Genomic DNA, 14733 nt, shown 5'->3' with positions numbered 1-14733 from the left:
CTGTATAAAACACTGGTTAGGCTGCAGCTGGAATACTGTGTGCAGTTCTGGTCACCGCATTACAGGAAAGATGTGATTGCACTGGAAAGAGAGCAGAGGAGATTTACAACAATGTTGCCTGGCCTGGAGAATTTTGGATAGAGTATATAGGAAGGACCTGTTTCCCTTGGCAGAGGAGGTCAACAACCAGGGGGCATAGATTTAAAGTAATTGGGGGGAGGTTTAGAGGAGATATGAGGGGAAATTTCTTCACCCAGAGAGTGGGGCAGGTCTGGAACTCACTGCCTGAAAGGTTGGTAGAGGCAGAAAGCCTCACCACATTTAAAAAAATACTTGGATGTGCACTTGAAGTGCCGTAACCTACAGGGCTACGGACCAAGAGCTGGTAAATGGGATTAGGCTGGATAGCTCTTGGTCAGCTGGCGTGGACACGAAGGGCCGAAATGGCCTCCTTCTGTGCTGTAAATTTCTATGATTCTATGATTCTATGATCTATCTGTTTAAAATCAGTTGTGGGGAAGTTACTGGATCCATGATCAGGGACAGAGTGGCTGAACACTTGGAAAAATATGAGCTGATCAAAGTCAGCATGAATTTGTGAAGGGCAGGTCATGACTGACTAATTGAATGTTTTGAGGAGGTCACTAACATAGTGGATAGGGCAATATGGACTTTTTGAAGGCATTTGTTAAGGTTCCACACAAAAGTGCACGGAAATCGAGGTAGCCTTGTGACATTGGTTGGTTGAGAGGTAGGAGACAGAGAGTACTGATAAACTATTCATTGGCAGGATGTGACTTGGATGAAGGAATAGAGAGTTGTACGTCAAAGGTTTCAGATGACAATACGTTAGGAAGAACAGTAAGTTGTGTAGATGGGAGCAAGAAGTTACAAAAGGATGCAGACAGATTAAATGAGTGCGCAATACTACAACAAATGGAGTTGAATATGGGAAACTGACATCATTCACTTTGGATGCCAGAAAGACAAATCGTAATATTTCCTTAATGGATTGGAATATTATCTTGGGGAGAGACTATGGGCTAGAACCTCCACTTTTTTTGCTTGCTTAACTCCCATTTAACGTCCATTTTACCACTGAAATGACATATAACGTCCATATATTGCCCACTTTAGCACAAAATGGAAACTGACGGGCTTTTTTAGGAGTCTTATCACCGAGCGTTATTTTCCCAATGGGCTTAACGTCGAGAAAAAAATATTACCGCCTGCCCACTTTTTGGGGCGGAAACAGCAGAATGGGCGATTTCAACACCCATGTTATCGCCCAGCGTTACTTTTCTCACGGACTTAACGCTGAGATTCAAAAATAATTTTGTCGTAATGAGCATATTTACCCAAACTAGCGGCCATGGAGATCGGCCACCGTCAATTTCACCACCTCGCACACATATTGCCCAGAATATCGCCCGCTCAAAAAACCGCCCACAAAAAGTGGAACTAACCGGGATGGACGCCAGCATTGTGGCTGCCATTTTTTAAATCCCACTCTTATGTGAGGAGCTAATATCGGAAAGATTTGCCTGAAAGAGCGCTGATATGAGTGACAATGCTGACACACTGCTGTGTGTGTGCAGCTCAGACATCAATGGTGCCCAAAACCTTGGTGCTAGTTAAAGTTTATGTGTTGATTGACGTAAAGTTGTATTTAACCCTTTCACGGTAAGGAATCACCAGTGTGTAATGGTCCAGCTATCTGAGACAATGCGCAACAAGGTTATGTTCAATAGCAAAAGTTTAATACCAACATTGGTCTGAAATCATAAGTATCACAGTCAATAACACCCAACCCTCGCCCACATCCCACTTTTTCCACCATTGACATAAATCACATGTTCAACATACCCAGCAACACAGAATACAAAGGCAAAGCAGGAGTGTGGTCCCCAGCCCCCATACATTACAACAAATTGCATACACCCAGATGGAGATATAACACAGCTATCACCTGCGCATATGCACCTCACTTTCCTTCCCCCCTCTCTTTCTTCTCCCCACCTCTATCCCTTCCCCTCCTCGCTCCACGGCGGCTGGCCGAGGAACTCCTCAGGCGGTGCCTCATTGGGGGGGATGAAGGCAGATGCGTTGGTTGGACGGGTACGGGAGCGGGGGTTGCCGAGGGGGCAACATTCTCTGATGTAGAAGCAGGATCTTGGTCCTTGCTCTCATCTGTCATTTTCAGTGGTGGTGCGGAACCTAGGGCTGGAGTGCTGCACTCTGGGACCACTGGGAAGGCTGTGGCAGCATTGTTCCTGGCTATCGCATCCAGGGACTCCGCCATGCTCTTCCATCTCTCCGCTGTCATGTTGCGCTCGTGGAACAGACGTGCCGCGTCCACTAGGCCTCCACGGGGTCGGCGCCGTCCTGGGGACAAATGGGGTGCCCTGTGGAGAGGTGCTTGGGGCCGGCACCTCCAGAGTGGAGGCGGGAATGACTGAAGGACCAATAGAGAGCCTTGGAGTGGAATGGGTTCTGGAGCGTGGCAATGCAGGTTCTTCGAAGTCCACGCTCTCATCCGTCAAGAACAGGTCCAGCGGATTGACGGGCGACAATCGGAGCTCCTCAGTACCAGATGTAGTAGGATCGTCTGCCGACTCCTGCCCCGTGCCCCCACCTTCTGGCCTCTGTGGCCTTACCTGGGGCCGCGCTGCTGGCTGAGCTGCGAGACACAAATAAGGTTGTTAGAGGAGAAGGGAATGCTAAGGTGATAAGGTGAGTCCAGCGCTACACACAGCATATGCACGACAAAAGCACCACCGTTCTCAAAATCATCGTAGACATCACATTTCATGACCACCAACACATTATGGATTGCAATGATTTTCATTAGGCCAGCATTACTTCTATGACACTTTTAGAAATCATCTATCATATATGATTGGTCATATATGAGTTGGTGTGGCATCTATTGACTTTACATCACGCAATGGTGTAAGCTTTACTCACGTGGCATCACTTCAGGGTCTGCTGACTGTCCGTGGCTGTCCGGGGGTGCTTCCCCACGAGTGCTAGCACTCGCTCCTCCATGTCAGTGATGTCGCTGAGGACTGGTGACCCCCCCCACCCGTTCGCCTCTGCATGGACCTCAATATCGATAGCTTCTTCTATGAAAGGTGGACAGGACGACATGGCATGAGATCATTGCGTGATATCATTGCTAGGTACTGTCACAGACACTGATACAACATATAAGCGACAGATGTAATCATGATTATTATGATTATTATCATTCTTTACCTAAAGACGTACACCGTGACCGCAGGCTTTGGGTAAAACATTCCCGGTAAAAATGCAAGACCTTACATCTGCTGATAGTCACTCATGACTGTTACAAATCAAATTATATACATACATAAGTACATGTAAATCAATGTAATACTCTTGCGAATCCCACAAGGTCGTTCCATCATTTGCGGCATTGGTTGCCCTCACGCACCTCGTTGGTCGCCGCGAGACCACCTCTGCTATCTCAGTCTATATCCTCTGGTAGGCCTTTGGGGTGGGCTTCCCACGCCCTCCCTGTGTCAAATCACCCCAGCGTGACTCGACCTCCTGCAGGAGGGAGGCATTTGCCTCGTCCGAGAACCTCCTCGCTCTTTTGCGCCCTCCAGTGTGCTCCTCTCCCACCTCACTGCTCTCTCCAGCATCAGTCTACACAGCGTGCTGGGATGCCTCCTCCTCTTCCTCCATTATAGGGCAAATTCGGTCAAATATGTGGCTGTTAACAGCTACTTTTTGTTTGCCTGCTGCTGTGAAGCTCTAAAGTCTCCCTCCTTCTTCCCAAAGCAGCCACACTACACCCAGCCACACCTTCAGTCCCTCTGAGCTCCCTCTCTCTCTGTCTCCTCTTCTGCGCATGTCATGGTGACCCTTGACCTCCTGAATCGTGGGAATTGAGCGTTGCCAAGCCGCTACTAAGGATGGCCACACTTTATGGCAGAAGGTCAAAAAAATGTAACGCTACCACCCATTTGATATCGTTCACGGTAGCACCCATTTTCAAAAATGTAAACTAGGTGTTTTGAGAATGGGCGAGAAGCCGGCAATCTGAAAATCCTTTTTAACCGCCCACGCTGGAAATAATGCCCATTTTTGGGCGATAAGCTCAAAAGTGGAGGTTCTAGCCCTAGGAGCTGTGGAGGAGCAAAAAGATTTAGACATCCATGTACACTAAAAGCGAGTAGACAGGTACAAAAAGTAATAAAAAACTAATGAAATGTTGGCCTTTATCTGAGGAGGTTGGAATACAAAGGTGTGGAAGTTATGTTACAGATACAGAGCTGTGGTCAGACCCCATCTGGAGCACTGCATTCAGTTCTGGGCACCGCACCTCAGGAAGGATATATTGGCCTTGGAGTGGGTGCAGCGCAGATTCACCACAATGATACCAGGGTTAAAAGTTATTTTATGAGGGCAGGTTGCATAAACTAGGCTTGTATTGCCTTGAGTTTAGATGGTTGAGGGGTGATCTAATCGAGATCTTTAAAATGATTAAGGGATTCAACAGTGTGACCCTGAGCTTCCGGTCGCCTGTCACTTTAATTCTCCACTCCACTCCCACTCTGATCTCTCCGTCCTCGGCCTCTTGCACTGTTGCAATGAAGCTCAATGTAAGCTCGAGGAACAGCACCTCATCTTCCATTTAGGCACTTTACAGTCTTCTGGACTCAACATCGAGTTCAACAATTTCAGATGGTAATCCATGCCCCTACTTTTATTTTTTTATTTCATTATATATATTTATTTATTTTCTGGGTTTTTTCCTCTCTTTCCCATGGCAGCTGTTAATGATTTTTCCAACTACATCCTATCTAGACTCATCTTTTGTTTCTTAACTTGTCCCATTACCATCTTCTTTTGCCTTGTACCATTATCCCTTTTGTCTCTTAATCTCTTCTGCCTTTCACCCTATTACAGACCCTCCCATTTGTTCTTTCCACCCCTCCCCATTTCACTAACCTACACTTGCTTCAAAACCGGTTAATCTCTAACTTTTCCAGTTCTGAAGAAGTTAACTCTGTTTCTCTCTCCACACATGTTGCCTGACCTGCTGAGTATTTCCAGCATTTCCTGTTTTTATATTATATATTATATAAGGGATTGAACAGGATAGATACAGAGAAATTATTTCCTTGGTGGGAGAATCTAGAACAGGCTTAAAATTAGAACTCGCCAGTTTATGAGTGAAATAAGGAAGCATTTCTTCACACAAAGGACAGTGGAAATCTCTCCTAAAAGGCTGTGGATGCTGGGGCTCAATTTAAATTTCCAAGAGTGAGATTGATGGATTTTTGGTAGGTAAGGTTATCAAGGGATATGGATCAAATGTGGAAAACTAGAGCTGAGGTGCATATTAGCCATGATCTAATTGAATGGTGGAACAGGCTCGAGGACCTGAATGACTCCTGTTCCTAGTCTGATTGGTTCAGTATGAGACAAAGTGGAACATTTACCCAATGAGCCAGCGGGACTCTGAGTGTGTTACTTTTAAAGCTGGTTCAAAGAGTCTAATCCTATCACGGGGTTCAGATATTGTCCTTGAATCAGCGTCAGCCTGTGCATTTTGTGGTGTGTGGGAGAAGACAAGATAGCAGACTTTTTTTGACCATATGATGCTAGTGGACCTGATACTAATTCATGTGTCTCAGTGTACATGTACAATACACAGCGGGTAAATGGGAACAATTCACTCCTGTCTGGTACTGTACAGCCCGTGTGTGTTTCAGTGTCAGCTCCTGTGCACAGCGGGTAAAAGGAAACGAGTCACTCCTATCTGGTACTGTACGGCCCATGTGACTCAGTCTGCTCCTGTATATGTATAGTGCACAGCAGGTAAAAGGGAATAATTCTCTCCTGTTTGATATGGTATGTATCTCAATGTCAGCTCCTGCACATACTCGGTAATAGGGAGTGATTTACTCCTATCTAGGAGCCAATAGAAAATGGAATGAGATGATCTAAACTCATTTCATTTTTACACCATTCAGTTGCAGACAGAGGAGTCTTTGATCCCCAGTTTGATCTGAACCCTGATCCCAGAGGTGAAAGGCTGGCGCCCGTCACACTGCGCCTCTCTATTTGTTATTTTGCATGTGCAGGTGATGTGAATTTGTGTCTTGCTGGGTTTCTGAGGCCATGTTGCTCTCTGTACTCTGCAGGCCCCACCGTTGTATGAGCAGCTGTCAGTCCTACTCCACCTTTAGCTCGGAGAACTTCTCTGTGTCGGACGGGGAGGAAGGCAACACCAGTGACCATTCACACAGCGGCACTCCGGACGGGCTGAGCAACAGCAACGAGGACCGTCTAGAGGACAAACTGGACGACATGCTGTCACACACTCCGGAAATCCCCATTGAGATATCCATGCAGTCCGATGGGCTGTCTGACAAGGAGTCTGCGGTCCGCAGGGTGAAAACTCAGATATCGCTTGGGAAACTGTGTGCAGAGGAGCACTGCTACGAGGTGAGATTTCCATAATTAGTTGCTGAGCTCATTGTCACCAGCGCTCATCTCTAGATAGTGGCACAAGAAAGAGACCTGGGGGTGTATGTAGACAAATCTTTGAAGGTGGCAGGACAAGTTGAGGAGGCTGTTAAAAAAACATTCAGGATCCTTGGCCTTATTAATAGAGGCATAGAGTTCAAAAGCAAGGCAGTTATACTCAACCATTAAAAACCACTGGTTCGGCCCCAGATGGAGTATTGTATCCAATTTTGGCCTCCACACTTTAGGAAGGATGTCAAAGCTTTGGAGAGGTACCGAAGAGATTTACTAGAATGATACCAGGAAGGAGGGAGTTCAGTTATGTGGAGAGACTAGAGAAGCTGGCATTGTAACCCTTAGAGCAGAGAAGGTTAAGGGGCGATTTAATAGAGGTGTTCAAAATCATGAACGTCTTTGATAGAGTAAATAAGGAGAAAGTATTTTCAGTGACAGAAGGGTCAGTAACCAGAGGACACAGATTTAAGGTGCTTGGCAAAAGAGCCAGAGGTGAGATGAGAATTTCTTTTTTACACAGCCAGTTGTTATGATCTGGAATGCACTGCCTGAAAGGGTGGTGAAAGCAGATTCAACAGTAACTTCCAAAGGGGAATTGGATAAATACTTGAAGGGGAAAAATTTGCAGGGCTATGGGGAAAGAGCAGGGGAATGGGGCTAATTGGATAGCTCTTTCAAAGGCACAGGCACGATGGGCTGAATCATGCTGTATCGTTCTATGTGAAAAGTAGGCTTCCCGTTGGAAAGGGCACGGGTAGGTTCTTTGTCTTCACCATTTAGCCTCGCCTTGGGTGGGCACAAAAAATAATAACTAGCGTGAGGATTGCACACCGCTAACGGAAGCTGCCGGACTTTTCTGCATTGAAATTGAGGAAGGAAAGTGTGTCTAGTTCTGTGTGAGGCATCCCATACTATCCCCCAGATTTTTCTTTCTACGCTGCGCCCAACTGACGACTAATGCCATGGAGACGGTAGCCCAACCTCGACGGGTTTGCATGGGCAGCTGGTAGATCAGTTTAGGCAGTGTCGGGCATTATCAATGTGAATAATGGACATGGGTTGCACTGTCAAGGGCCTGTCAAGGTCGTTGCATCTCCCCTTTTCCTAATTTGCCGCCATTCAGATAATATTCTGCCTTCGTGATTTTGCCCCCAAAGTGAATAACCTCACATTTATCCACATTATACTGCATCTGCCATGCATTTGCCCACTCACCTAACTTGTCCAAGTCACCCTGCAGCCTCTTAGTATCCTCTTCACAGCTCACACCACCACCCAGCTTAGTGTCATCTGCAAACTTGGAGATGTTACACTCAATTACTTCATCTAAATCATTAATGTAGATTGTAAATAGCTGGAGTCCCAGCACTGAGCCCTGCGGCACCCCACTAGTCACTGCCTGCCATTCTGAAAAGGACCATTTATCCCGACTCTCTGCTTCCTGTCTGCCAACCAGTTCTCTATTCATGTCAGTACATTACCCCCAATACCATGTGCTTTGATTTTGCACACCAATCTCTTGTATGGGACCTTGTCAAAAGCCTTTTGAAAGTCCAAATACACCACATCCACTGGTTCTCCCTTGTCCACTCTGCTAGTTACATCCTCAAAAAATGCCATAAGATTTGTCAAGCATGATTTCCCGTTCGTAAATCCATGCTGACTTGGACCGATCCCGTCACTGCTTTCCAAATGCGCTGTTATTTCATCTTTAATAATTGATTCCAACATTTTCCCCACTACTGATGTCAGGCTAACCGGTCTATAATTACCCCTTTTCTCTCTCCTTTTTTAAAAAGTGGTGTTACATTAGCTACCCTCCAGTCCATAGGAACTGATCCAGAGTCGATAGACTGTTGGAAAATGATCACCAATGCATCCACTATTTCTAGGATCACTTCCTTTAGTACTCTGGGATGCAGACTATCAGGCCCTGGGGATTTGTCGGCCTTCAATCCCATCAATTTCCCTAACACAATTTCCCGCCTAATAAGGATTTCCTTTAGTTCCTCCTTCTCACTAGACCCTCGGTCCCCTGGTATTTCCGGAAGCTTATTTGTGTCTTCCTTCATGAAGACAGAACCAACGTATTTGTTCAACTGGTCTGCCATTTCTTTGTTCCCCATTATAAATTCACCTGAATCTGACTGCAAAGGATCTACGTTTATCTTTACTAATCTTTTTCTCTTCACATATCTATGGAAGCTTTTGCAGTCAGTATTTACGTTCACAGCAAGCTTCCTCTCATACTCTATTTTCCCCCTCCTAATTAAACCCTTTGTCCTCCTCTGCTGACTTCTACATTTCTCCCAGTCCTCAGGTTTGCTACATTTTCTGGTCAATTTATATGCCTCTTCCTTGGTTTTAACACTATCCTTAATCTCCCTTGTTAGCCATGGTTGAGCCACCTTCCCCGTTTTATTTTTACTCCTGACAGGGATGTACAATTGTTGAAGTTCATCCATGTGATCTTTAAATGTTTGCCATTGCCTATCCACCGCCAACCCTTTAAGTATCATTTGCCAGTCTATTCTAGCCAAATCACATCTCATACCATCGAAGTTACCTTTCCTTAAGTTCAAGACCCTAGTCTTGAATTAACTGTGTCGCACTCCATCTTAATAAAGAATCCTACCATATTATGGTCACTCTTCCCTAATGGGCCTCGCACAACAAGATTGCTAATTAATCCTTTCTCATTACACATCACCCAGTCTATGATGGCCAGCCCTCTAGTTGGTTCATCGACATATTGGTCGAGAAAACCATCCCTAATACACTCCAGGAAATCCTCCTCCACCGTATTGCTACCAGTTTGGTTAGCCCAATCTACATGTAGATTAAAGTCGCCCATGATAACTGCTGTACCTTTATTGCATGCCTCCCTAATTTCTTGTTTGATGCTGTCCCCAACCTCACTACTACTGTTTGGTGGTCTGTACACAACTCCCACTAGCGCTTTCTGCCCTTTGGTATTCCGCAGCTCCACCCATACAGATTCAACATCAGCCAAGCTAATGTCCTTCCTTACTATTGCGTTAATTTCCTCTTAACCAGCAATGCTACCCCACCTCCTTTTCCTTTCTGTCTATCCTTCCTGAATGTTGAATACCCCTGGATGTTGAATTCCCAGCCTTGGTCACCCTGGAGTCATGTCTCCGTGATGCCAATTATATCATATTCATTAATTGCTGCCTGTGCAGTTAATTTGTCCACCTTATTACAAATATTCCTCGCATTGAGATACAGAGCCTTCAGGCTTGTCTTTTTAACACACTTTGCCCCTTTAGAATTTTGCTGTAATGTGGCCCTTTTTGATTTTTGTCTTGGGTTTCTCTACCCTCCACTTTTACTTTTCTTCTTTCTATCTTTTGCTTCTGCCCCCATTCTACTTCCCTCTGTCTCCCTGCATAGGTTCCCATCCCCCTGCCATATTAGTTTACCCCCTCCCAAACAGCACGAGCAAACACTCCCCCTCGGACATTGGTTCCGGTCCTGCCCAGGTGCAGACCGTCCGGTTTGTACTGGTCCCACCTCCCCCAGAACCGGTTCCAATGTCCCAGGAATTATCCCTCCTTTCTGCACCACTCCTCAAGCCACATATTCAGCTGAGCTATCCTGCAATTCCTACTCTGACTTGCACGTGGCACTGGTAGCAATCCTGAGATTGCTACCTTGGAGGTCCTACTTTTTAATTTATCTCCTAGCTTCCTAAATTCAGTTTGCAGGACCTCATCCCATTTTTTACCTATATCGTTGGTACCTATATGCACCACGACAACTGGCTGTTTACCCTCCCCCTCCAAAATGTCCTGCAGCCGCTCCGATACATCCTTGAACCTTGCACCAGGGAGGCAACGTACCATCCTGGAGTCTCGATTGCGTCTGCAGAAACGTCTATCTATTCCCCTTACAATGGAATCCCCTACCACTATAGCTTTCCCACTCTATTTCCTACTCTCCTGTGCAGCAGAGCCACCCCTGGTGCCATGAACTTGGCTGCTGCTGCCCTCCCCTGATGAGACATCCTCCCCAACATTACCCAAAACGGTGTATCTGTTTTGAAGGGGGACGACCGCAGGGGACCTCTACACTACCTTCCTTCCACTGCTCTTCCTGTTGGTCACCCAATCCCCATCTCTCTGTGTAACCTTTATCTGCGGTATGACCAACTCACTAAACGGGCTACTCATGGCATCCTCAACATCGCGGATGCTCGAGAGTGAATCCACCCACAGCTCCAGTGCCGCAATGCAGTCTGTCAGGAGCTGCAGCAGGACACACTTCCCGCACATGTCGTCGTCAGGAACACTGGAAGCATCCCTGAGTTCCCACAGAGCACAGAAGGAGCATGACACATGTCCGAGCTCTCCTGCCATGACTTAACCCCTAGATTAACTTAATGTGGCAACAACAATTATAAAGTTTACCTGCTGATAAAGGAATACTAAATACCAGTTTGTCTTGGATCGCTATTTCCTAATACTGGGCACCAGTTTGTGTGGATGGAGATGGTATTTCCCAATACTGGGCACGAGTTTCTCTTGGAGTCGGTATTTCCCAATACTGGGTACCAGTTTGTCTGGGAGTCGGTATTTTTCAATACTGGGCACCAGTTTGTCTTGGTGATGGTATTTCCCAATACTGGGCACCAGTTTGTCTTGGCGATGGTATTTTTCAATACTGGGCATCAGTTTGTGTTGTTGGAGATGGCATTTCCCAATACTGGGCACCAGTTTGTCTTGGAGTCGGTAATTCCCAATGCTGGGCACCCATTTGTGTTGGTGTCGGTATTTCCCAATACTAGGCACCAGTTTGTATTGGAGATGGTGTTTCCTAGTACTGGGAACCAGTTTGTTTTGTTGGAGTTGTTAATTCCCAATATTGCTAGACAGGAGCATTTGGTGACCTTATAATTGAGAGCTTGATATGAACATAAGAACATAAGGAATAGGAGTAGGCCATACTGCCCCTCGAGCCTGCTCCGCCATTCAATAAGATCATAGCTGATCTGATCATGGACTCAGCTCCACTTCCCTGCCCGCTTCCCATAAACCTTTACTGCCTCCAAAGCAAGTTTATCCTTTCCTAAAGATGGAATCCAAAACTGCACGCAGTATTCCAAGTGTGGCCTCACTAATACCCTGTATAGCTATAGCAAGACTTCCCTGCTTTTATACTCCATCCCCTTTGCAATAAAGGTCAGGATTCCATTGGCCTTCCGGATCACTTGCTGTACCTACATACTATCCTTTTGTGTTTCATGCACAAGTGCCCCCAAGTCTTGCTGTACTGCAGCACTTTGCAGTCTTTCTCCATTTAAATAATAACTTGCTCTTTGATTTTTTTCTGCCGAAGTGCATGACCTCACACTTTCCAACATTATACTCCATCTGCCAAATTTTTGCCCACTCTCTTAGTCTGTCTATGTCCTTTTGCAGATTTTTTTGTGTCCTCCTCACACATTGCTTTTCCTCCCATCTTTGTATTGTCAGCAAACTTGGCTGTTACACTCAGTCCCTTCTTCCAAGTCGTTAATATAGATTGTAAATAGATTGTAATGGAACCCATAGCTTTTGAGAGTGTGCTTCAGCAAGAGTTGAAAATGGCCCAGGAAATCTGGAGAGTGCAGCACGTGGAGCTGCTCCATTAAGCACCATATTTGCTCTCGCAGTTTATGATGTCAGCCTAATAAATCACTCCCAGCCAGTGTCCGTCCCCAGCTGGTTTAATGGTATCAGTAAATGTAAGCCCAGTTTCCTGTGAAATTCTCACTCCGACAGGAGCAGTATATCACTTGATTTTTCTGGCTGATCTATTGTACCATTTGTATACTGTGCCCTGTAACAGACCTATAGAGAAATGTAAATAATTCAAGTAATTCATTTGTTTTTATACATATTTATTCACGGGATGTGGGCATCGCTGGCAAGGCCAACATTTATTGCCCTTGAGAAAGTGGTGGTGAGCCGCCTTCTTGAACCGCTGAAGTCCGTGTGGTGAAGGTACTCCCACAGTGCTGTGCAGGAGGGAGTTCCAGGATTTTGCCGAGCGACGATGATGGGATGGCGATATATTTCCAAATCATGATGATGTGTGACTTGGAGGGGATCTTGGAGTTGGTGATATTCCTATGAGCCTGCTGCCCTTGTCCTTTGAGGTGGTAGAGTTTGGGAGGTGCTGTCGAAGAAGCCTTGGCGAGTTGCTGCAGTGGATCCTGTCGATAATACACACTACTGCCATGGTGTGCCGGTGGTGGATGAAGTGGATGGTTAGGCTAGTTGGTACTAAGCCAAACTGACCAAAAGGTCCGAGATTCAATCCCTGCTCGGTTCTGAGCAGCAGTGGAGGCCCTATAGTTGGCATAGGGTGGGAATAGCAGTCAGCTTTCCCACTTCAAGTATCTAACCAACAACTTATATTGGGAACATATGAGTGTAAATGCTGGGCAAGAACAGAAGCTGGCTCAACTCTGATGTTACCTATGATTGATGGGGTCCCGTGACACACACTCTAGCTTCCAAAGTGAAGACTGACCAGTTGGAGATCTCCAGCTGGCCGTTGAGCTGTACCAGAGCAAGAGTCAGTGCCTTCAAGGGGTGGTGGGGGTGGAGCAGGGTAATGAAAGCACAGGAGAAAGGGAATGTAGAGATTGGAGTCAATGTGCTGTTGTTGGTCTTGACATTTAATGTTTGTGTCCATCCTAGAACCCCATGCACTTTGGAGAATCGGACTGCGACTCCTCTGAGGCCGAGTGCTCTGACGCCACCGTCCGCAGAGGGAAGGCCAGCAGCTCGTCCACCTGGTGAGGGAGGTGTCAGGCAAAGCCGCCCGGAGAAAAATAATACCGAAAAAAAAAACACAAAGACTATCTAGACTCCCCGTGGGAACAAACTGCAATAACACAAAGACTCAGATACTCTTCGATGTTCTGCAGCATTCTGTGATGTAGAGTTCACTACCATTTCATTCAAGTATGGCAGGGATCCACTTTGTTGAATACTGTAGCTAGTGTAACATGAACATTTTATTTTTGTTTGACTCTTCGTACTGTATAAATGTCCAGTATCTATGAAAGACGAAGGTGCAAAGAGATGGACAAGGCGTTGCGAGTCTTAATCATATTTTTGCATGGAGTGTAAGGCTCAGGGCAAAAAGCACGGACCAACACTAGGCTGCAATGCTGCTCCGACCCGCGACTGACCGACACGTGTACTGGATAAAGAGAGACTTATATCGGGAAGACCAAAGTGGGCCTCGGTTCATGGTGCTCTTGGATGAAGAGGAAGCAATGAAGTCCCTGGAGGGTCCACACATACTTCAGCTGTACTAGCACTAACTGATTGGGATGTCCAGCTCAACCCGATGGCAAATGGACCCTGGGAGTGGAAGGGGTTTAACACCAGAGTGCACCAAGGACTCTGGGAAACACAGTTCCGTCAGCAGCCCTCAGAGTTTCCGAGAGATGTTCGACCAGGGGACATGAGCAGGCAGCTTGTTAGTCTAATGATCTGAACAAGGGCCTTCCCAGTGTAAGGCGTAAAATCTCCAAACTGCCTGACACACCAGCCTCCTGGGAACAGATGATTTGAGTCAAAACCCAAGCTGAAAGCAAAATAGGAAGATCGAAACAGGAGGAGACCGTTCAGCCCCTCGAGCCTGTTCACCCATTCAATCAGATCATGGCTGATCTGCACCCAGTTCTATCTACCCGCCTTTGCTCCATAATCCCTCGATATCCTAAAAAGATTTTATCGATCTCAGTCTTGAAAGCTCACATTGACACAGGTTCCACAGCTTTTAGGGGAAGAGAGTTCCAGATATCCACTACCTTTTGTGTGGAAAAAGTGCTTCCTGATTTCATCCCTGAATTACGCTAATTTTTATTTTGGAAAGCTGAAAATAATAACAGAAAAAGCTGAAAATACTCGGATCGTCAGGCAGCTTCTGTGGAGTAACAGAAGTCAGTCAGTCGATGTTTCAGATCCAAGACCCTTCCTCACGATTGAGGAAAAGCTTAAGACCTGAAACCTAAGCTTTGGTCTGTTGGAGTTTCTTGAACGATGGCAAAATTCTCTGCACAAGCAGATATTATTGTGTGGTGAACCAGGATATAATAGTGGGTTAGACTGTGCCCCTTTCACCTCAAGGACCAGCATTCAAATCCAGCCCACAATGATGAGATGAAAGTCTCCTCTGTTGTAAAGTGAAAGT

The 14733-nt window shown here is 46.1% G+C and overlaps 1 protein-coding gene across 1 annotated transcript in view; it reads left to right on the top strand.

Moving 5' to 3' along the window:
* Nucleotides 1–13360, top strand: part of map3k13 (mitogen-activated protein kinase kinase kinase 13) — a 145182-nt gene extending 131822 nt beyond the window's left edge. Inside the window, exons 12-13 of the mRNA XM_070874915.1 lie at nt 6180–6483; nt 13227–13360. Of these exons, the coding sequence (XP_070731016.1) occupies nt 6180–6483; nt 13227–13328 (406 nt within the window). The 3' untranslated portion in view covers nt 13329–13360. The remainder of the gene's footprint in view (nt 1–6179; nt 6484–13226) is intronic.
* The last annotated feature ends 1373 nt before the right edge of the window (nt 13361–14733 follow it).

The sequence above is a fragment of the Pristiophorus japonicus genome, chromosome 3 (assembly GCF_044704955.1).
Source record: "Pristiophorus japonicus isolate sPriJap1 chromosome 3, sPriJap1.hap1, whole genome shotgun sequence".
NCBI lineage: Eukaryota > Metazoa > Chordata > Chondrichthyes > Pristiophoridae > Pristiophorus > Pristiophorus japonicus.
The sequence above is the reverse complement of the archived record's forward strand: the minus strand, read 5'-3'. Positions and strand labels throughout refer to the sequence as shown.